This window comes from Lepidochelys kempii, chromosome 3, assembly GCF_965140285.1.
Source record: "Lepidochelys kempii isolate rLepKem1 chromosome 3, rLepKem1.hap1, whole genome shotgun sequence".
Lineage (NCBI taxonomy): Eukaryota > Metazoa > Chordata > Testudines > Cheloniidae > Lepidochelys > Lepidochelys kempii.
In genome coordinates this window covers 46,658,682-46,680,663 of record NC_136382.1, presented here as the reverse complement: position 1 = coordinate 46,680,663, position 21,982 = coordinate 46,658,682, and the positions used below count along the sequence as shown (strand labels likewise).

Sequence of the window (21,982 nt, the reverse complement as noted above, 5' to 3'; positions counted from 1 at the left end):
TTTCTGCAAAGGAGTCACAGCCTGGACTGTGCCTCCTGTATCCATGCTCATTATTTTGGCTTCAGCTGCAGCTGACTTAATCTGAGTAGCAATGGTTATTGCTTTTTCTAGTATAAGTTGTGGTTCTAGAAGTAAGCGTTCTCTTACATAAAGCATGGTTGTTTTCTCAATGAGCTGGTCTCCAATCATCTCATCTGCCATATTCCCAAAGTCACAAGTTACAATCAGTCTCCTCAGGGAAGCAATATACTGCATTATAGTTTCCCCTGTTTTCTGCTCACGATGGCAAAATCTGTAGCGATTAGCTACTATATTCACTTTTGGCACAAAAAAGTTCTTTAATGCAGGGAGTGCAGTCTCATATTTATCATCTGCAAGGGGAAAAGTGTAAAATATACGCTGCCGTTCTGCTCCAAGACAGTGGATTAGCAGAGCACGCTTTCTTACTTCAGAAATTTCTGTAGCACTGATTGCAAGCAGATAAGTTTTAAACATATGGATCCAGGCAGTAAAAGCAATTGGAGGCTCACCTGGGCTTTGCAGAAAAGATGCAAAGTGGGTTCAGAGGCAGAAGATCCCTCCCTCACCACCAAAATGTTGTAGCAACCGGGCAAGGTACTAACAAACTTCAACAGGACTTTATTTTTAAAGTGGAAACCTCTTTACCAAGCTGCTGCTGCACCCTCGGTAGCTCTCACTCAGCCTCCTCAACTTCCCCCAAGCCCTTCCTGTTTCCTGTCCTTTCACACTCCTAACAGCCAGTGCTCCCAGTTCTAATAATTACAAGCAGCATCTAAACACCACACATTTTTAACCGATATGATCGATGCTCCAAGCAAGAAATGTACCAAGGCAACTATCTCAACGTTGGCCAAAGCAAGAGGAAGAACTGGAATAATTTTACTGAGGGTTTTCATGAACACCTGCCTACGTTAACACCTGTGGAAAAACTCTGTATCCTGGCTTCCATTAATAAGTGAGCATATTCTCTGAACAGTCTCTATTACATCTCTTATATCATAAAATACAACAAATAGCTTTAGTAAGAGTTAATTTCACATTAAAAGCAACAATCAAGTGTTGAAATGGTCTGTTTTAGCACAGATTACACTGAAGCAGCAGGTTTTAAGTTTTTAATGAGCTAGCAATGACTGTGTCCAAAATTCAGTACATTATAGCAATAAACTGGAGCATACACAACTCTTAACTTGTGTAATTATAGCATCGGGTAGTGATGCTGCAGCTATGAATGCAGAGGCACTTTCACATGTTGTCTAGAAGAGCTTCTGGCACCAACCAGGGTTACCTGCAGTTGCAAGAGTTTCACTTTCCTCTATGACTATTACTTTTGAACAGGTATTTGGGGGATGTAATTGTATGTATACGGGTGCTTGAAGGCTCTGATGTTCTAGAAAGAAGCTCTAAAGTGAAACAGGTACAGAGACATAGTAGCTTTAGAGGTAATACTGTTTTCCTGATTCTAATAAACAGTCTTTGTCAATGTTAAAAGAAAGTAACTCCTTCTGTGAGCCTTTACCTTTGTTTCAATACATCCTGGATTTTTAAATTAACCTTCATGAGGAAAAAGCATCACAGAACCCTACTTTGGTTACAAATTTTTTTTAAAAAGGCAAATCCCAACCTCAATACTTTATTTCAGTTTTAGAAAACTGCCTTTCATGCGTGCCACAGTGCTCTACATTAAATAACAGAACACTCTAAAGAGACAAGCCTAGTAAGTAGAACGATACGTTTTAAGCCTTTTTAAAAGTTGTAATAACCAGCCAACTATTTATATGTCAGGAAATACAGACCACCACTAAAATGGAATGGATAAAAGCCTGATGTTTAAGGCTGGCAAATGGTAAAAATGTAGCTCCTAGACTGGGGTGGGCAAACTAGGGCCTGGGGTCCACATCTGGCCCTCCAGACATTTTAATACAGCCCTCGAGCTCCTGGCAGGGTGCAGGATCTGGGGCTTGCCCTGCTCTGGCGCTCCAGCTGGGGAGTGGGGTCAGGGTCTTGCCCCACTCCTCATGGCTCCCAGAAGCAGCAGCATGTCCCCTCTCCAGCTCCTACACATAGGGGCAGCCACGGGGCTCTGCACGCTACCCCCACCCCAAGCACTGCCCCCGCAGCTCCCATTGGCTGGGAACCACATAGGAACTGGAGCAGGGACATGCCACATGCTTGAGGTAAGCACCACCCAGAGCCTGCACCCTGACCACCTCCTACGCCCCAACCCTCTGCCTCAGCCCTGATCTCCCTCCCATCCTCTGAACCCTTTGGTCCCAACCCACAGCACCCTCGTGTACCCACAATCCCGCATCCCCAGCCCCACCCCAGAGCCCGGTACCTCCAGCCAGAGCCCTCATCTCCCCTCCCCCTGCTCCACATCCCAACCCCCTGCCCCAGCTCCCTCCTGCACACTGCACTCATTTTTGGTCACATCCCACAGTCTGCAACCCCAGCCGGAGCCTGCACCACAACCCCCAATTTCGTAAGCATTCATGGCCCGCCATTCAATTTCCATACCCAGATGTGGCCCTCGGGCCAAAAACTTTGCCCACCCCTATGCAAAACGTGAAGTGCTTAGCCTCACATGCTAAGGACAAAACATTATACTAAATACACAGAGAAACAGGAAGCCTGTTAAAGCCCTTTAAATAATTGAGTCATATGAGAGAAACAAGAACAGTCAAAGATCAAGGACTAGATTGTATAACTTTTATTCCTCTGGCAGGCACCTGCTCACATGAGTAGTACTATTGACTTTTCACCAGCGAAAGTAAAATTTATACTCTTGGGCCCCAGGTGAGCTGTATCATATTTTTAAAAACTACAATTTGGCATGTATAGACACTGACACAATATTCCAGTTGCTAGTTTAATGTATCAGTCTTGCCAGGAAGGAATCAGGTCATGCACCAAAGTCCTGATCCTGCAAACGCTTACACGTGTGCTTAACTTTAAGCACATGTAATCTTGTCAGTGTGACGACTCAAACGGTTAAAGTTAAGCTTGCTTTTAAGTGTTTGCAAGGTCTGGGCCCAAGATCATAGGGGCATAAATTTCTCAGATGTTTAATGAAATAGGCAGGTCTTAACAACAGACTAAATTAAGGCATGAAACCTAGAGCTAGAGCTTGGATAGAAACTTTTAATAAACTGAATAAACAGGAAGTTTGAATAATCAAAAGCTGCAGCCCAAATGCCGTCTCACAGGAACAGAAGAAATGTCAGGTACACATATCTCAAAATACCTTAAAGTGGAAAGATGAGCAAGAGATCTGAAAAACTTGGGATTTCAGTCTTTAAATGTATTTGTAATGAAAGACTGTCCAAGTGGCATCCTAATAAGAAATACAAAGAACCCCAAAATTCAGAAGAGTGTATATTCATGTATTGTCTGAACATATATAGGATAATTAAACTACAGAAGTGTTAAATGAACCAATACAGTGTTATTGTTGATTATTTTTTATTGTGGTGGCCCCCTGGCTGTGCAGCAGCCAAAATTTGGGTCCTGGAAGGGTGGTTTCCCTTTAGGTGAGAAATCAGTGACATGGAGTCATAATGTAATTTATTTACAAAAACGTACACCACCCCTGTTGCCTTGAACAGCAGCAGGAACAAACTATCTGCAACCCTCTTTTTCAGAAACCTCTGATAAGCCACTCTGGCCCCTGTCCTGAAAAGTAACTACCTTTTTGTCTCTACTTCTCTTCAGGGACTCACAGAAACTCCTGCTCACTCACTCCAACTGCTTAAAAACACATAATGTTGCAGCCCCCAACCACTTTTTTCATTTGGAAGTGGAGAACCTTGTTAACTTCACACAGGGAGCTATTGCAGAATACTTATTCTGGTTAATTTCCCCATGTAGAGAAGCCCTTTGTTTTGGAACATCAGTCTTCTCCTACCATTACATAAGATCCAGGAAGGAAAATGAGGCATGCTGCACTAGGATTTTGGAGAGGGAAACAACCCCATCACAACATACTTAGTGGTAAAGTTATATGTATACACAAAAATTGGTACTGGGAAGTTAAGAATAAGGCAAATCTGAAAGCATTTGACAGCTGTTTTTTGTCTGGCTGGTTTTCATTCCTTTTGGTTGTGATTCCTTGTTGGTATTATGTACATGCTATGTCTGGGTTTTTTTTAAAATGAATAAATCAGACCATTTATAAAATGCTTTCCGCCCGACTCTTCCACATTTAATTGTCATGATTCATTGTTTGCTCCAAGCAAAGGTGCTGTCTTGAATCATTTTACTACTGGCCGGGTTACAAGGAAATGCATGGGAACACACAATCACAGATGGAGTCTGACTTTTTTCAGTGTAGCTGCCATTGACTCTAACTGAAGATGAGGGTGCTCAATTGCTTCTGAAAATCAGCACTATTACAGTCTCCAGGAATAAATATCCAAAAGTCAGACAGTGAAAATCTGGAAAAAGTGGGGAAGGATGTCCTTGCAGAAGATTTTTTTATCAGAAAAACAGCATTCTCCTTAGCTGGTGAGTATTCATTGTATTATGGACCTGATCCTATGCCTATTGAAGTCAGTAGCATGGATTTCAGTGGTGCAGGACTGGGCCCTCTACGTCTTCTTTTTGTTTAATTTTTGATCTCCACTCCTGCATCCTTTTTGTGCTTGATTTCTTCCTGAAGTGTTTGTCTCCTAATTAGACTATAAAGACAAGGATCTTGTCTTCACATGTATCTGTAAAATATGTTCACCTATGGTACTGTATAAACATGAATAGTAATAAAATATATAGGCATGTGGTTTCAATTTGTGATGTTTGTTAAAAGTGAATGCTATAACTAATTGCTCCTGGAGAATAAATTAGAGTAGCTGATATTCTCATGGAAATATAGTGTCATAATCATACCTACCCAATTATTCTATACAACGCAGTAGACAAATCCTACTTCAACAACTGTTATAAGTTGGGGAGCTGAAAAAGATGGAGAGGTGCAGCAACCGTTGACTGAATTTCAGAGTCCACCGCTATAGTGTTGCACCTTGAAATTGTGAGATCTTCCTTCCTTCCTTCCATGGATTGGATTGTGATTAACACTGCAATCCACGCACTATACCCCCAAAAAGAATACAAAGATGTAGTCAAGGATGGGGCTTCCAATCAATAATTCAATGTAATTCAGTTAATACTTCAACTTCAAGTCATTCCCTTGTGCTATTACAATTATAGCACCCAGAAGCTGCTTTCTGCAGTAATTAAAGATATGGTCCCTGTCTGAAAAGCTTAGAATCTAAATTCTGATGTGAAACAACAGTGAGGGGGAATAAACAAATAAAAGACAGAGGAAGAGAGAAGTAGGACAAAGCTTCATGGCCTTTCTGCAGTTGTGCACCTTCTTCAGAGGGTGAGGGAGGGGAGAGTGACAAGCTCCAGGATCCTCTGCCTCAGAGCTGAGGTACCCCTAGAATCCTGGCCCATCCACTGCACCATGAAACAACAGAACAAAACCAGTTCTGCTGCCACGGAAGACACTGTGGTTTATACGAGCCAGGATTTTCCCTGAGAGAGAGAGAGGAGCAGGCTGAGCACAGGCCTGTGAGTTAGAAGCTCCTGAATGCCAGTCCCTGTGAAGATGCAGATACCCTTGCCTAGGCGGTCACTTAACCTCTCTGTGCCATGTTGGTGGATAGAAATGTGGATAGAAAAACTACTGATGACACCTCCTAATCTCAGAGGGGTGGTGGGAGGTTTAGTTTATTCCGTGTAAAGTGCTTTCATGATGATCAGTACTCAGTGTTTTTATCTTCCTTATTTGCCTTTCATCCTTTCTTTTATCTTTATGTCGCTTTTGTCTCTTTCTGGCTCTAGCCACCCCTTCCTTTTTAAAATTCTCCTTCTGCATTTTCTACTGGCTGCCAGCAAGGGCCAGGGGGATGATATCTGATGGAAAGATCCACAGAGCTTGCTGTTTTCTCGGATCAAGGCAATCACAAGGTGGCAGGGCTAACACTGATGCCAAATAAATATGTATGTGCTCCTGAGTGGTTAGGATAAGAAGTGTCAACACTGGGAGGTTTTTAATTACAGTTTCTGTCTGAAATGGGAAGGCAATATAACATGAGAGGAAGATGTACTAGCAGGAATGGGAAATACGAATTTAATTATTTGACCTGGACTTTCGTTGTCTTGAAACTATATATTTTCCTGTTGCTAGGCACCACCTGTTCCTTCTAAATGGTACAGCTGGCTCTGGGAATCCACAGTAAGTTTGATATTTCAACTCAGGTCCAGGTCAATCTAATATTTAGGTGTAATCCAGGCCTTAGAGAGTAATCATTTGCCTACAGCACTGAGTACTGCAATGAGATGTAAAAGAATAAGTGAGAATGAAAATCCCATTACACCCTGTCAGTAAGTCTTCAGTTACTCTTAGGGCAGCAGCTTCTGTGTTAATGTGAATCACAGGAAGTGGGTTAGAAATGTTCAGACAAGGCATGACAGTACATTTTAATGGGTGGGAAATTGGCCACTGATTTCAGTAGGGGCAGGACTGTCCTGACATGAATTACATTGGGATGAGATGGAGAGCAAAAGCACTCTCAAGGAACAGAGTAAATATTAAAGATACAAATGCCAGTAATTAGCTCATCTCTAGGAAAAGAGGGTTAGTTTATTCACAGCTGGTCTTGTGCTGTGGTGTTAAAATAGTCAGAACAAAACTTCAGCCAATCATCTGTTTATAATACCTGCCAAGCAAGAAACATTAAAACAAAAAGAAATTTTAACTTTTTCCACGAGGCTCAAGTAATTATGTAGTTGGACACAGTTGTACAAACAGCATGAAGAGAAGCATTTGTCGTTGGTACAAAAGAAGAAAATACCGTATTCAGTAGAGGGAGTAGATATTGAAATTTAAACCTTATTTAATACAATATTTGATTTAAAGAGATCTGTAATCATATCCCCCTTACCTTGCTGATAAAAAACCTGAAGCTGCCTAAGTAAGCCTGGACAGAAGCCAATGAAACATAAGATTGGGGATTTTGGACTAAATGAGAGAGTGGCAAATAATGAATGGTGATGTCTATGACCTTCTAATCAAATAAAATATAATATTTTAAAACATTTATTTAGCATTTATGTGATCCATTTATATCTAGCAGTGCCTGGGGCTTCAAACTGACATAAAATTGTAGCAGAAAAAATATCTATCAATCCAGCTCCATACCAATGTAGAATTGTTCCTTGAAATATATATTTCCATTTTTTTGTCCCCACTATTTGAAATATCTCCAGGGATGGGGCTTTCACTACTTCTTTAGATTGTTTCATGGTTCTCTTATTGTCAGAGATTTCCACCTAATATTAACAAATTATTACTCTCCGTCCTTGGTATTTATACCCTTAAATATTAGTAGTTATTTATTATGTCCCCCTTAATCCTCATTTAGCCAAGCTGAATAGTACATATTTAAAGAGGGAGTGTGTCTAATGACTACAGCAGTAGCTGGCATGTCATGACTCAAGTTCTGTTTTCATGAAGGACTAGTCGACTTCTCCCCAATTTCCGTAAGTGCTCAGCCCTTCGCATAAACGTTGTGAGAACTCATGTTTATGAAGTACTTTGAGATTCTTGCATGAAAGATGCAAAATGAATGCAAAATATTATTTTAAACTTCCTTAAATCTGTCTGTCCAAGTCCCTGATCACTTTTGTTGCTGGGCTCTGACCTCCTCCTACTTCATCTACATCTTTCTGATAATGAGGTGCCAATAACTTACTGAACACAGCATTCTACCTGCAGTGTCAGTAGATTTCTGCAGAAAGGGGCCATTGTGTCATTAATAAGAGTAACATTTTCAATCATGGTGCAGTTGTGATGCATGTTCCAAACCCCTGACCTATGATGTCATGCCTCAGTATACACAGCCCCAAAATCTGACCTCTGCCTGAGCCTTTGGTTAAAGTATTACTCTTAACACCAAAGCTACATTCCAAATCTGAAAGGCTCTTAAATAATTAAACCACAATCAGTTTGTTTGCTTAATTTTGATTACCGGATAATTCTGAGATTGCATTTCACTTTTAATGACCTTGCCCTCTTTTCCTGATTGATAACAAGGTCTGCTTGGGTACCCTCTAGAGATGTCTGGGTGAGCAGGGAAACAGCTGCTGATAGGCCACTTGCAAACTGTCACACTGCGAACCTGCTAGCAAAAACAAAACCCCCCTTCCGTATCTCCCTCCTTCCCTCCACTAACCAATAATGGTCCCTCCCTCCCTTGAGTGCTAGCAGTTGTGGGAGAAGGAGACAATCAGGCAGCCCATATGCAGACTGGGCCTAATGCAAAGCCAATTGAAGGCAATGGAAAAACTCCAGTTGACTATAGTTTGGGTTCCGAGTCATTTTAGTGCTTTTATACCACAGTGACGGGGCACTTGACAGATATGGAGTTCACACCTTATATATCTGCTATGGAATAGTCCCGTTAGCACCTTCATTCTGCCTCAGAGGGCATTACTGAGCTCCATCTATCTATCATTGGAAGCAGTATCTCTGCTCCCCGGCCTTCTGCTTCTCTCCTTTTTACAGGCAGCTCTGGAGTGATACTTTTATTTTAAAAAATACTAGATTGGGTCTTAATTATTTAAGTATTTTTCAGATTTTAAAAGTTGTTTTGGTGAGAAAGTAACACTTTAAAGAATCATAATTCATCCACAAACCAGAGACACAAATGTGTTAGACAGCAGACTGCTGGGGCCCAGGGAGTGAGTTTATTTAAAGCACATTTTCAAGCCAATTTTAGCTCTACAGGTGTGAACACACCTGTTCCATTCTATAGGCATGCAAAGACAACTTAGCTAAAGTGGAAAAACAGCCCTACTCCTTCTCCCATTAAAATCAATGGCAAAACTCGCACTGACTTCATTAGAAGCAGGACTGGGGCCATAGGCTGAAATGAATATTCCTCCAATGTCTAAAAGAAATGGATTTCAAATTTAAGAGCCTCTTAAGTGGCAACTTGTTTGAAGGGCTGCAGCTGAGATATCTTGAGCTTGATTTATCAGAAGTGCTGAACACACTGAGTTCCAGATGAAGTCAACGAGGGAATGTGAGTACTCAGCCCCTTGGAAATTATGGCCAAGTCTCAAGCCATGCACCCAAAGTCACTGGATGCTTTTAAAAATGTAGGCCTTGGTCTTTCAGACATAATGTGCCTTGTGAATTTAGGGTTCAAGACAAAATCCTTACTCTGACAATGTTCTCTATAGACTCCTTTTAATTTTTCTGTTAATAAAAGAATGCAATCAATGATGCAGGAGCAGGTGATTAGAGACAGAGAGAGAGAGAATGTGTGTGAGTGTACGTGTTTGGAATCTTAAAAGGGAAGATATCACCCATCCCCCTTTTCTCTTCTACACTTCTGCAATCTATTCATCACAATAAAATACTAAATTTGAAATCCGTATTACTTTTAGCAGTTTATTTAATAAAGAGATCTACAGTGATATTCCAGTCCAATACCGAGACATGAACTGGCAGATAAAACTTGGAATCTTACCAACGTGCACTTTATATCATCCATCTAAGAGCCATGATAGACAAAGTATTGCTGAAAACTGGCAGTGAAGGGCATTTTATAATTACAGTACTAATGGAATTACTCCACCAGTTACTAACTTTCCCAGTTTAGATTTTGAAGTAACAAAATTGGAGAAAATAACGTAAGTAAAACTACTTCAGTAAAAATCCTTTTTTAGCAGGTTTTCAAAGTTACAAATTTTTTTTAAAGCTTCTTAACTAGCAATAATCAGAAGATGCAATTGCTATCTCCCTTACCATCCACACAAATCCTAGTTTATGTTTTTTAAATAGTCTGCTGATAGTCAATTTGTAGATTATAGTAATTGTTTGTCAGAGTGATTTAGGACTGAAAAGTTGAGTGTTTTAGGCCTGCCCTATCTAGTGGCAAAACAGTTTAAAGCTGGTTGTGGACAACCAAGGGTAAAACCCCCATACATCCTTTAACTTAGATCTCTACTTTAGATACAGCAATTTTATTTTGTTTTTTATTGGGTTTAAAAATGATTGACCCTTGCCACTCTAGCCAACCAAACTGTGTTATAATCTTGTTTTTCTGCAAAAGTTTAAACCAAACTTGGGGCTTGTTTACAAGTATAATTCTGTGAGTCCATGTAATGGACCATTAGGGAATTGTGACATAGGCTTAAACATGATTCCCTAATGGTTCTACGACATGTTGTCCCAAACAAAAATACTGTGTCAATCCAATCGTCTAACTCAGGTAGTCTCGTGCTTTAGATGGGCCCTTTAAAGTTGTTTTATCTGTGTAGACTCTATGCTAAGGGGACTGAGGAAAACAAGGAAAACCCTTCCTTCCTCCTGGATCTCTTCGTCTGTGCCTCTAACTCAGAGATTTACAAACATTTTAAATAGTGTGGATATGAAACAATATCCATTATCTCCCCCTTCTACTGTAATTTCCATTGATCATTTAATCTCCTAGTCACGACTGCATAAAATCCTCATGACATCTACAGCAATTGCTTCTATACAGTAATGTTAGTCAATAATTTCAAGAGTATTTAAGAGCCAGTAACGTGATCAGCCCGCTCTCCATAGACTACCAGTGATCCACAGACCATAGTTTGAGAATCTCTGGTGTAACCACTGAATAACTTTCCAACTCTGGAGAATGCATTTTCCCCTGCACCCTCCCATATTTTCCATTATTATTTTCTAAATGCTACAGCATACTCTTTACTATGCCCCTGAACTTCGTCACCTTTTTTATGGATTCCTCTCTCCTTCTATTCTACTAAAAACATATGAATTTTCTAAATCACTGTTTCTATCCGTCTTGGGGGTTTCAATCACATCCACCATTGTAATAACTAAGGCCCAAATTCACAAAGGTACTTAGGTGCCTATCTGCCTCTTTAGGCCACATTTAGGTGCCACTGACATTCTCAAAACTGCCACTCAACTGTTGCCTAATCCCATAGGCATCTAAATCTCCTAGGTGCCTATGTTCCTACTGGTCAGCATTTGCAAAGTGTTGACTCCTCCCCACAGCAAACAGGCTGCTTGAAGTGCTAGTACAACCCAATGCCCTGATGGCCCCAAAGGGTGATTCTCAAACTGGAGCGTGGTGGGGATACGCCTACCTTGCCCATGGGGCCCAATCCTGTAGGCATGCTCTGAACACATCAAGGACCTAATACTTGCCACATCCCACAGCAGGAGGGCTGGATGCAGACCACTGATGGGGGAGGGGAGGCAGTATATCATCTGTACAAAAGACAGCCTGAGGCAAGCAGGTCAAGAATTTTTTTGAAAAATGTACACGCATCCTGGTAGTTAGGACAATCACCTAGGATGTGAGAGACTTGGGTTCTTGTCCCTGCTCCAGACTTCTACCCAAGCCTCACATCCCCAATGACTACCCTAACCACTAGGGGTCTCTCTCAGCATCTCCTGGTGGAGCTGTTCTGCTTTGTATAAATATTTATTGAAGCAGGGACTTGAGTCTCCCACACCCTAAGTAAGTGCCCTAACCAGGGATTTTTCATGAGTGTTCATGGCTGAGGAGCCCATCTGGAAGGAGGCATCTATCTCTGGTCTGTCAGTCAGATGGCTAATACCCAGATCAATGGGAGTTAGATCCCTCAATGTCGTTAGAGGATCTGGGCCCTATGCGCTGCTGCTGCTTTGCTCAGCATTTCACTTCCGGCTAGCTTAGGTGACTCCCTGCTCAGCTTGCTGGCTACTGAGAATCCCTTCCTTAGGTGTCTCTCCCCCCATGCTTTGAAAAGGGAGCCTGGGTGCCTCTTTTGCAGCTGAGAATTCTACTAGGGAGCAGTGTACATAGAGATTAGGCATTGCACAAAGTCCCTTTGTGAATCTGGACTTAAGTGCTTCTCAGGTAAATTTGATCCTCAATGAATTTCATGAAGTCTGCTTTTCTCCCTCCCCTGATGAAGTGAAGCTCTTCTTGGGATCTGCAACTTTTTATTTAATTTATCTTAACAAGCAAAGAGACTCACAACTTGCTCATTCAAACACTTCAGGTGAGCTCACTCATACTCACTCAATTTCAGCTGACTGGCTGCAAGATGCCTTCATTTACTTTCATTTGTGAAATTCCTTTTTGAGGCGGGAGAGACACATCAGGTAAATACTGATCTCCATTCTAGACTCTAAGCCAGTCACTATCCCCAAATTTTAATATATTATGTTATTACCAAAGAGATGTCAACATCCACACATTACTATTAGTTAAGGCTACGTTTTAGTCATGGGTATTTTTAATAAAAGTCACGGACAGTTTGTGAGCAGTAAATAAAAATTCATGGCCAGTGACTTGTCCGTGACTTTTACTAAAAGTACCAGTGAATAAAACTTGGGAGGGTGGTCCCTGCTTGAGGGCCCCATGGGTGCTGGAAGAGGGTGGCCCGGCTGCTTGGGAAGGAGTGGGGTGGGCGGCAGCATGTGGCCCAGGACCCCTGCTGATGCTTGGGGGGTCTGGGTGGTGGCACATAGCCTGGGAACCCTGCTGGTGCTGGGCGGTGTTGGTGAGGCCAGCAGGCTCCCTACTTGACTCTGCACCTCCCCATCCCCCAGCAGCAGCAGAGTTTGGGTTTGGGATGCAGAGCATGGAATGGGATGAGGAGGGCTCTGGGCGGCTCCCCAGAAGCGGCGACATCCCCCTCGCTCAGCTGCTAGGTGGAGGAGTGGTGGGCAGGCTGCTCTGCGAGCTGCCTCCACCCAGAGCGCTGGCTTTGCAGCTCCCATTGGCTGAGATCTGCGACAATGGGAGCTGTGGCGGCGGTGCCTGCAGGCGGAGGCTGCGTGCAGAGCTGCCTGGCCACGCCTCCACCTAGGAGTTAAGTGAGGGGGATGTCACCAGTTCCGGTGAGCCCCTCAGGTAAGTGCTGCCCAGAACCCGCCTCACCCCATCCCGTGCCCCAACCCCCTTCCACACCCAAACTCTGCTGCTGGCAGGGAGTGCAGGGGCCTGAGACTGCCCCAGCAGCAGCCGGAGTGCCTGGCGCAGGGGCTGCCTGCGCTGCCCCCTGAGCTGGACGCACTGGCCGCTGCAGAAGTCACAGAGATCACGGAATCCGTAACTTCTGTGACGAACTTGCAGCCTTACTATTAGTTTATGTCACAATTCACCACATTCCTTATCCACCCATATACTCTCCCTTTATTTATTGTCCTTATTTCGTGTGTTAAAGTCTATCTAATTTGGATGGCAAACACCCCCAGGGCAGGGAGCAAGGGAATTTTATTTCTCTATTAAGTACCCTGCACACTGGAGAGAAACCCAAGAATATATTTTAACTATGGATACTGTAACTTTTGTAAACACTCAGATATTCTGGTGAGGAGTTGGATAACTAGAGAGAGAGAAAAAGCGGATAGTTATCTAGAATTGTATTTATTATATGACTCAAAAACCATATTAAACTACTGTAATGTTATTAAGGTTGCACAGTCAAGCACTCAAATGTTAGGAAATGGCAGAATTACATTTGACTATGCAACTTTAATTCAACTCCTTATGCATATGAATGATACACTCTTTAATTATATGATCACATGATATTTCTCCACCGGACCTATGCCTCACTCAGTGCACAGGCTACAGCATTTCAAAGAAAAGGTCTCGCTTATGTTTTTCCCTAATCTCATTCTCAGAAACAGCTGAACTGTTTTGGCTTAAAATTTTCCCCAAAAATTTAGCCTGAGGCAGATACTTGGCATGCAAAATTTCAGTCCAAACTGTTGACGTTCAGCAAAGTTATAAGCAACTAAAAACAGGGTCTTATGAGGTACATCTACAATGCAAGTGAAGGTGTGATTGTAGTGCAGGTCGGCAAACCCTTGCTAGCTTTAATCTAGGCAGCAAGGGTAACAACAGCAGTGTCGATGTGTCAGCAGGGCTAGCGACCAGAGTACAAGTGTTCTTGACACTGGCGGAAAAGGGTCAGGCAACCTAAATAACAGGCTGTTCTAGAAACCCTCTCTGTTTGGCAGTGCTGATGTGATCAGAAAACATCAACAGGCAACACTGAAAGAAGAATGTATAGGATGGTTACTGCCAGGCTGGCCCAAAATCCTACCTTGCCCTACATGTTACCCCTTTGCTCCAGACATCGCCCGAGCAGGATCCCATGGGTGAGAGGTTTTTTGCAGGAGTGGGTGGGTGAAATTCTGTGGCCTGCGTTGTGCAGGAGGTCAGACTAGGTGATCATAATGGTCCCTTCTGACCTTAGTATCTATGAATCATTAACCCTTGTGCAGAGTCCTGAACGCAAGCCACGCGGAGTGCAGCGACCTCCTGCACCATTACAGGCCCGCTCTGCCACCCGCTCTCACTGTAGGGGGTAAGATGTCCAGATGTCCCAATTTTATACAGCCAGTCTTGCTATTCAGGGCCTTTTCTGACACAGGAGCCTATGACCCCCATCCCCTGTCCTGATTCCTCACACTTGCTATCCGGCCACCCTAGCAGGGGGCGGGCAGCGTCTGGGCTGACCCCCGCTGCGAGCTGCCAAGTCAGCGGCCCGCGCTAGCAGCGGGGAGGCGTGGGGGGGAGCCTGGGCAGCACCTCCCGACAACAGCCCCGATTGGCCGCCTCGGCCGCCGGCTGACTGGAGTGATGAGCCGAGAGTTTGGGTTTCCAGCGGCAGAGAGCAGAGAGCTCAGCCCGGACCCGCCCCTCACGCGGGGTGGGGCATGCTCTGAGCAGCCCAGGGGGCCGGCTGGTTGGGAGACATAACGGTCCGGGCCGGGCTGTGCAGCTTTTCTCGGGTGGGGCCTAGAGGGGAAGGGCGCGATGGGGCGCAACCAACCCCCAGCCCCACAACTCACTGACTCCCCCAGCCCCACCGCCCCCGCCTCCTCTGGGGCGGACCTCGCCACCCCAGCCGCTCCTCGGGATCGTGCTTCCCTTGTCCCCGCGCCGGTGCTCCGCCGGATCGCACTTTGCCCACCAGCAGGCGCGTCTCCGCCATTCGCTCCCAGGCTCCGCTGCCACCCAGCCTCGCCCCCTTCTCCCCGCCCCGTCTCTTCCTGTCCCCGTGGGGCTCCCGAGTCCCGAACGTTCCATCGTCCCTGGATTGGCCCTGGCGATCATGACGTCATAGCGCCCCCCTTTCTAGACCGCTTCTCATTTGTCCCCAGCACCATTGTTACGTCACAATCAGCCCACGATTTACTCAGGGGACCGCACTTCCCCTTCTTCCCCCCGCCTTCCTCCGCGCGGCGCCCGGCCCGGCCCTTCCCTCCCCGCCTCTGCAGCGTGACAGCGCCGGCCGGCAGCCGCTACCTCGCCGCCTCCCTCCTCCAGCGCTAGCTGCCGCCGCCCGAAGCTGCTCGCGGAGTGAGGAGAAGGTAAAAGTCCTGCCGGGCAAACTTCCCCAGAGCCTCCGGGCAGGGCGCCTGCCGCCCCTCCAGGCGGCCCGGCAACTTGTGCTGCCCCGCCCGGCCCGCGGAGCGGCGGCTCTCGTGGGGTGGCGGCGGCGAGCTGGGCCCCCGCAGCAGCCTGTGGGAGCCGCGGCTGGTGGTTAGGGTGGGCGCCGCTGACAGACGGTGCGGGCTGGAGGAAGCGGCGGCGGCCGGATGGTGGAGGGAGCCTGGCGCTGTTTCCAGGCAGCGTTCATGCGACCGTGCGGTTGCACGCAGTAAATAAATAAATACCTAAAATAAAAATCAGAACATGAGAGGGCGCGCGGTGCATCCGCCGCGCATCTCTGGGCTGGCCGGCGGGGCGGTGCTGCGTCCAGGCCTGGGGGGGCTGGAGCGTACTGCCGGGAGCTAGCGCTGTTTCCTGTGGGGAAGAGTGGTGGGGAGCAGCCGGAGCTTTTTCGATGGCCGGGAGAGACGCAACAAGTGGTGCCTCTGGTGTGCTGCTGCTTGCGGGAATTTGCCACTCCCATGCTCGTGGCCAGGTACCGCGTCTGCACCGAGAGCTACTTCGGACTCCTCCCCAGCGCCCTGCTCCCGCTAGCTGAGGGGATCGCGACCATTTCCTAGTTCCGGAGGGCAGCCGTGGTCTTGGGGCTGGGTGCCCGGAGTTCTGGCTTTTCGGCTGACTGGCTGCGTGGCCTCTAGTTAGCCCCGGAACCTCCGTGGGTCTTGGGTTTAAATCCCCGCTGTAGCATGGGGGTTAGAACCCGCACCTCCTTCCCAAAGATATAAGGAACGCTTGCAAAACATGCTGAGATCCTCAAACGGACGGAGCTGCGAAAGTGCAAAGTGGTGTATCATGCTGGTGGATAAACTGAACATGCCAGATTGACTATTACTGGGGATTTATTCCTGATCTACAGTATATTGCCATATGAATGGAAAATGTGTTGGTTTGGTAATGTCTGAAGGTTTTTTTATTTTATGGAATGTAATTAAGTGAAAGCAAATGGGGGGGGGGGGGGAGAGCACAGACCTTCCCTTCAAGCTTTTTCTTGAGTACAACCACTCAAGAGTGTGATGCAATTTCTCATTGCCATGACTACTGCATCCTCTTTAACTTCAGCAGCAGCTGACTTTCTCCTTTTGCTTACTTGACGCATAAGTAGAGAAAGAGGGAATATAGAATGGAAAGCAGGGAAGAAGTGTTCCCGGAAGTCAAGGTGTTAATCATAAGGGAATTGTAATCATTTGTAAAATATCCCCAAAGGTGCCCCTGAAAGAGTTAGATAAACTGCTCCTGAGGGAGGGCTAAATCCCATTATGGAGTAAGAAGATTTCTGCGGCGTTTCCCCCTCATGTGATCAAATACCATATGGATTAGTATTCTGATGGAAAGAAACAAATTCCAGATTGAACATGTTCAGTGAATAAGAACAACAGGCAGATTTTGATTTTAAGGAAGCTCCACAGGGCATTAGTATCAGATGAGGAGGAGTTCCGTAGAGGTGACTGGATATGAACAGTATTTTGGCAATCTAAATTTAGAGCTGGTGGGGAATGTTTTGATTAAATGTTTTTCTGCCACAAAATTCCAATTATTCAAAACTGAAACTTTCGGTGGAAATAAATCCATTTCTGTGAGAATTTCATTGGGAAGGTTTCTTCAGTCTAGAATGGAATTTTTGGTCAAAACAAGAGAGACACACTAGATAAGCTCAGTAGTTAGGGCACTCATCTGAGATGTGGGAGACTAGTCCTTGCTCTGAATCAGGCAGAACAGGGACTTACTAAATATTTTTTAGGCCAGACAGCAAATCAGGTAGAGCAGAGATTTGAACGGGGGTCTGCCACATCCTAGGTGACTGCCCTGACCACTGGCTATTCTGTGTATGGGTGTGTAAGAGAGAGATCTTGGTTTTTCATGGAAAAAATTCAAACGGCCTTTATTTCATTCTGTATTAGAATTAAAACAATTTCTGAAACCTGAATTTTTTTGCAAACAGGAAATCTCATTTTCTGGCCAGCCCTAAACTACATATACTTTAAAAAGGGAACAATAAATACAGAATTTTCCCCTTAAATTCATGGGGGGGGGGCGGGGTGGCAAGCCATTATATTCCATTTATGCAAAGCCATAGAGGTATGCAATTCTTTTAAAAATGTGAGAAGACTAGGTATCCTGAATAATTTATTAATCCTTGTGTTACTTAACTAATTTAGATTTTAATCAGGTGAAAGAGGAGACAGGATAGTCTCGATGACTGAAAGGCATTGGTGTTGGGGCATTTTTAAAAAATATAGACATAATGCTTAAGGTATTGTATATTGTATTTTAGGGAGAGGAAAGGTTGTCAGCAAAACTACACATTAAAGCTTTGTGGAAGCCAGCTAACTAGTTCTACTTCTTCTCTAGTTCAGTCCCTCCACCTCCTTCCCTAAACACATTAGTCTTCAGAGCCCCTAATCTGACTTTTAAGTACACCCTACCAGCCTATGTCCATGTTTATATTCTTGAGAGGTTCCATATTGTAGCCAGCGCCCTTTCAACGGTAACTTTGTTGTTGTCAAAAGACACAAGACATATCCTCTCCAGAGGTGAGCATGTTGGCTGCACGGCACTCTCAGCCCAAGGAGCAAGAGACTAGCATAAAGGGCCTAACGAGTTTTGGGAGTGCACAATACAACTATTATGGCTCCCCCATGTCCTAACTGACATCTGTTAGTGGGGGAAAGAGTCAGATGCCTGCCTTTGATCAGCAAAGCATTGATGGCTGCTGGTTAAAGTGCAATGCAGGAGGCTCAACAGGGGTATTATTGATTAGGGAGTGGGGGGAATTGATGCTACTGTAGATAAGGTGCTGGGCTACAGAGTAGGAAGCCACTGAAAATGAATGTATGCTACCTGAAGCACAGTTATGCAGCTGAAGCTAAAAGAAAGTAGGTGTAGCTGTGTGAGGAAATGAGTACTTGTGTTACAGTAACTTTCAACAAGGCTTTGTACTTGTAGTATTTTTTCACAAAACCTTCCACCATCACATTATCACTGGTGGCAGCAACTGTTGGAGTACTAGTGTATTCAGGCCATTGGCAGCTGCTAACATTTTAATCATTTGGTTTACTCTAAGGCTTGTGGACTTGGCCTGGTGGTGGTTTATGGCTACAAAATTTTAATGTAGATTCAAATGCTGTACTGTATAGGTATTGAGTTGCTAGTGTAAACAGGAGACAGGTATTCAGATTTTCATGATGGGGGGGGTGGGTAAAACATCTGAGCTTTGTCTGTACTCATATTTACACTATTGTCCTGCCTCATTGGATCTTGTGTACACTGGTAAACTTCATGGCTACAAGATACCACCGGTGTAGCTTTGCCAATGGTAGTAGTGATGGAAGCTGTAATAGAGACAGGAATCAAGCGTTTACCACTGTCCTCTAAACCTGTTCAGCAGCTACGCCTGGAGTTCTGTAACATGGATGCTAATTTTTCTAAGGTGGACTAAACAAGGTTTGGGTAAGGAGAGATCAGCATCTTTTGATGGGGAATTGGGACAGTTGCCAAATGGGGACTTGTACCTGCCCCGTGTGATGGGAACTGCACCTGTGCTAATAGGATGCAAGCCAGCCACAAATGTCTGAGTATTAGTATTTTTCTGCATCCGATGAAGTGGGCTGTAGCTCACGAAAGCTTATGCTCAATAAATTTGTTAATCTGTAAGGTGCCACAAGTACTCCTTTTCTTTTTGCGAGTATTTTTTTGAAGACTTTTGATGCCATTAAACTACATGGGTTAATCTAGAGGAAATAACTTTCCACCTTTGAAGCATGCCTGAGCCTGATAAAAGGACATTGTAGTTAAATTACCAAGCTTACATTTTAAGATTGTTTTTAGAGGTGAAGACTTCATTACTGGATAACAAGACTCACAGGTCAAGTAAACTGAAACAGAAGCCAAAGTTTGCTTATATAACTGAATTCCTTGAAGGGTACATATTGCTTAACAATACACACTGAAAAACTCAAGGGGTGTCTTTCTAAGTGCCTGTTTAATGTCTTTATTGAAAATGAGTTAATACAAATCTTCTGCATGCCAATGTGCAAGTGTAACTGCAAAAGAGGATAGTAGCAAAAATAACTGATGTGAGTTCTGTTGTGTAAGATTAGGAAGAGACTGACAAATGGACCTTTTGTTCTATTATATAGTGCATGCTGTGTTTTAAAACAGTTACAATATACAAGTGTCATATAAAATGTATTTTATATGTCCCATCTATTGATGTATCAAGTATCTTGCCTGTTACATTGTTTCACTGTTAATACATTGGTGTGGAGAAGTGTAAACAAGGTCGGAGGAGTTCTCATTTCACATACCTGTTCCCTGTTAACATAAGGGTTAGAATCAAATCCATTCAAATAGGAATTTTCCCTTCTCTATCCACTTCTTTTCCTCTCTGACCTTCATTTTATGTCATCTAGATGAGGAATTAAATAGAGATGAAGTGATTAATTGAGTTGAAATATGCAATTATGTCAATTAAGAAATATCTAATTTGATAAGAATCCCAGATGATGGGGCTCCAGACCAGAATATCTTGAAGTGGGTAATCTTTTGTACCTCAGTACTTATGGTTGTTTGGAAATGGGTTGAAGACTCCTGATTTTAAAACTCAGAAGTAGTTTTTTTTAAAGATTTCAAACCTATTTCATGTGCTTGCTGAGGTTCCTAAAGTAAGCATTTTTTTTTAAAGTAATGGGAGTTACAATGTTTAGGCCTGGGAAGTTTAAAGTAGTTGGGCTGTGTTCTAAACTGCCTGTTGGCAACCCTCTTGCACTGTAAATACATTTGTTGCCCCTAAATATAGTCCTCTACTGGAGTGATGGGGGCTGAGGTTTTCATCCTCCTGGACTGGACCCCAGCCCATGCAGAAACAGGAAGAGGCTCATTGAGGACTGGGGAGGCCCTGACCAGCCTGAAAAGGAGCAATAGCCTCTGCCTGTCTCCCTGACAGAAGGCTCTTGTATGGGGTGACCACCTTATCAAGCAGAGTGCCCTTACATGGGGAGGGGTTTCTGAGGGATTCTGGTGAAGTGCCGCTGTCCTAGCTGAGACCTCTGTTGGGGTGATGGAATCCCCTATGCTTACACGAAATCTCTGCCACCCAGAAGAGTTAGTGATGGAAGGACCCCTTCACATATGTAGCGCTTTCATGGGGCTCCTAGTGTTCCTAGTTCCACATGATGGTGGCTATTCCTCCACTACCCTAACAGGTGGCAGCCGGGCCCCCTCCTTTCCTATAACGCTGTTGGCAGTGCTGGCGTTGTTTCTTTGTAGATGTACAAAGGTGCTCCATGTGTAATTCCACATTGCCTTTATAGATGGAACACCTGTCTTGAGCTGGTTTGCAAGGCTACCATGCTCCATCAAAGTTCCACTTGATGATGCCGACAAGAAATTGGCAAACTAGGCATATACTTTGATATCTCTCATGCTATGTGCATTAGTAGCATAGTGACACTGAGTAACCGGGTAATCTTACTGATATTGCCTTTGTCCTTCCCCTCTCAACCCTTCTACACTGCTTGTGTTGCCTCCCTTCATTGTTATGTCTGAAATTAGTTTGTGAGCTCTTTGGGGTAGTTTTCCTTTCTGTATTGTAAGGTACTTAGTGTTCTGTGGAGAACACTAAAATATTAATATAGGGGAATGTCATGAAATTGATGATACTTAGTACTTTTCATCCATAGATCTCAAAATACTTCACATGGTGAGTAAGCATCTGTGAGAGATTGACAATATCCTGAACAAACTGTATGTAATTAAGATAAACGTTGTTGAATTAAGTTAACCTGATTGAATTAAGGTTAATACCTTTGGTGTACATTGTATTCAGATGCACTGTGTATGTGTTTATTGAGTAATTGTGTGACTTCCATGAGAAGGGTAAATAGGAGAACAGAAGGGGCAGTCAAGCAAATTCACTCAGGTTGTGAAATCTCCAAAGAAGCCATCCCCATTGAAAAGGTTTGCATATACTAATTGTCTCTGGAAAACCAAATTTTGAACAAAGAAAGGGGGTTTTGGATAAATAGCCTGGTTTGAAAGTGGCTCAGGGAGGCCTGCTTCATGATCAGGACCCGTGGTGCACAGAGGTCCCCAATCCTTTGGGAAAGATTGGAAGAACTTGGCCTACAGAGGTCCCATAAGACGCTGTGCTTGTTCTGAGTGAAATGGTGACGAACTTTTAACAACAAAGAATCCCCCTGGGGTGGGGGTTTGAAGGCCTCTTTGAGCCAGAATCCATGTTAAGGCTGAGGTTAACTGTAGTAAGCTTATTAGCATGCATATAGTTTCTTTTATTGTTTTTGGTGTTCTCTGTAATGCTTTTTACCTTAATAATAAAATATGCTTGCATAGACAAAACTCTGTGGTACTTATAACTGTAGCAATTACACCCGTTAAGTGTCTCTGAAGGAGGAAAGAAGCAGATGCTTTTGGCAACTGGTCTGTGCTGGGAATAACACCGTGAAGGCAGGGAACTGTATAGCTTGGAC

At 44.1% G+C, this 21,982-nt stretch overlaps 1 protein-coding gene and 1 long non-coding RNA gene across 4 annotated transcripts in view; one reads left to right on the top strand and one right to left on the bottom strand.

The window, feature by feature from the left end:
• Window positions 1–3,139: 3,139 nt before the first annotated feature.
• On the bottom strand, window positions 3,140–16,073 carry LOC140908661 (uncharacterized). Its single transcript, XR_012157947.2, has 2 exons — window positions 15,722–16,073; window positions 3,140–5,101 (listed from the first exon to the last, which is right to left on the bottom strand). It is a non-coding gene; the product is annotated as an uncharacterized LOC140908661 (long non-coding RNA).
• The window catches only part of ELOVL5 (ELOVL fatty acid elongase 5), a 57,058-nt gene continuing 50,056 nt past the window's right edge, over window positions 14,981–21,982 (top strand). The window contains exon 1 of one of the 3 annotated variants that reach the window (XM_073336261.2): window positions 14,981–15,415. Coding sequence is in view for 1 of the 3 variants with exons in the window: in XM_073336260.1 (XP_073192361.1) it covers window positions 16,376–16,388 (13 nt within the window). In the remaining 2 variants the exon portion in view is untranslated. Of the gene's footprint in view, window positions 15,416–15,951; window positions 15,973–16,049; window positions 16,389–21,982 lie in introns of those variants that run through there. The other 2 variants (XM_073336262.1, XM_073336260.1) reach the window with 2 other exon arrangements.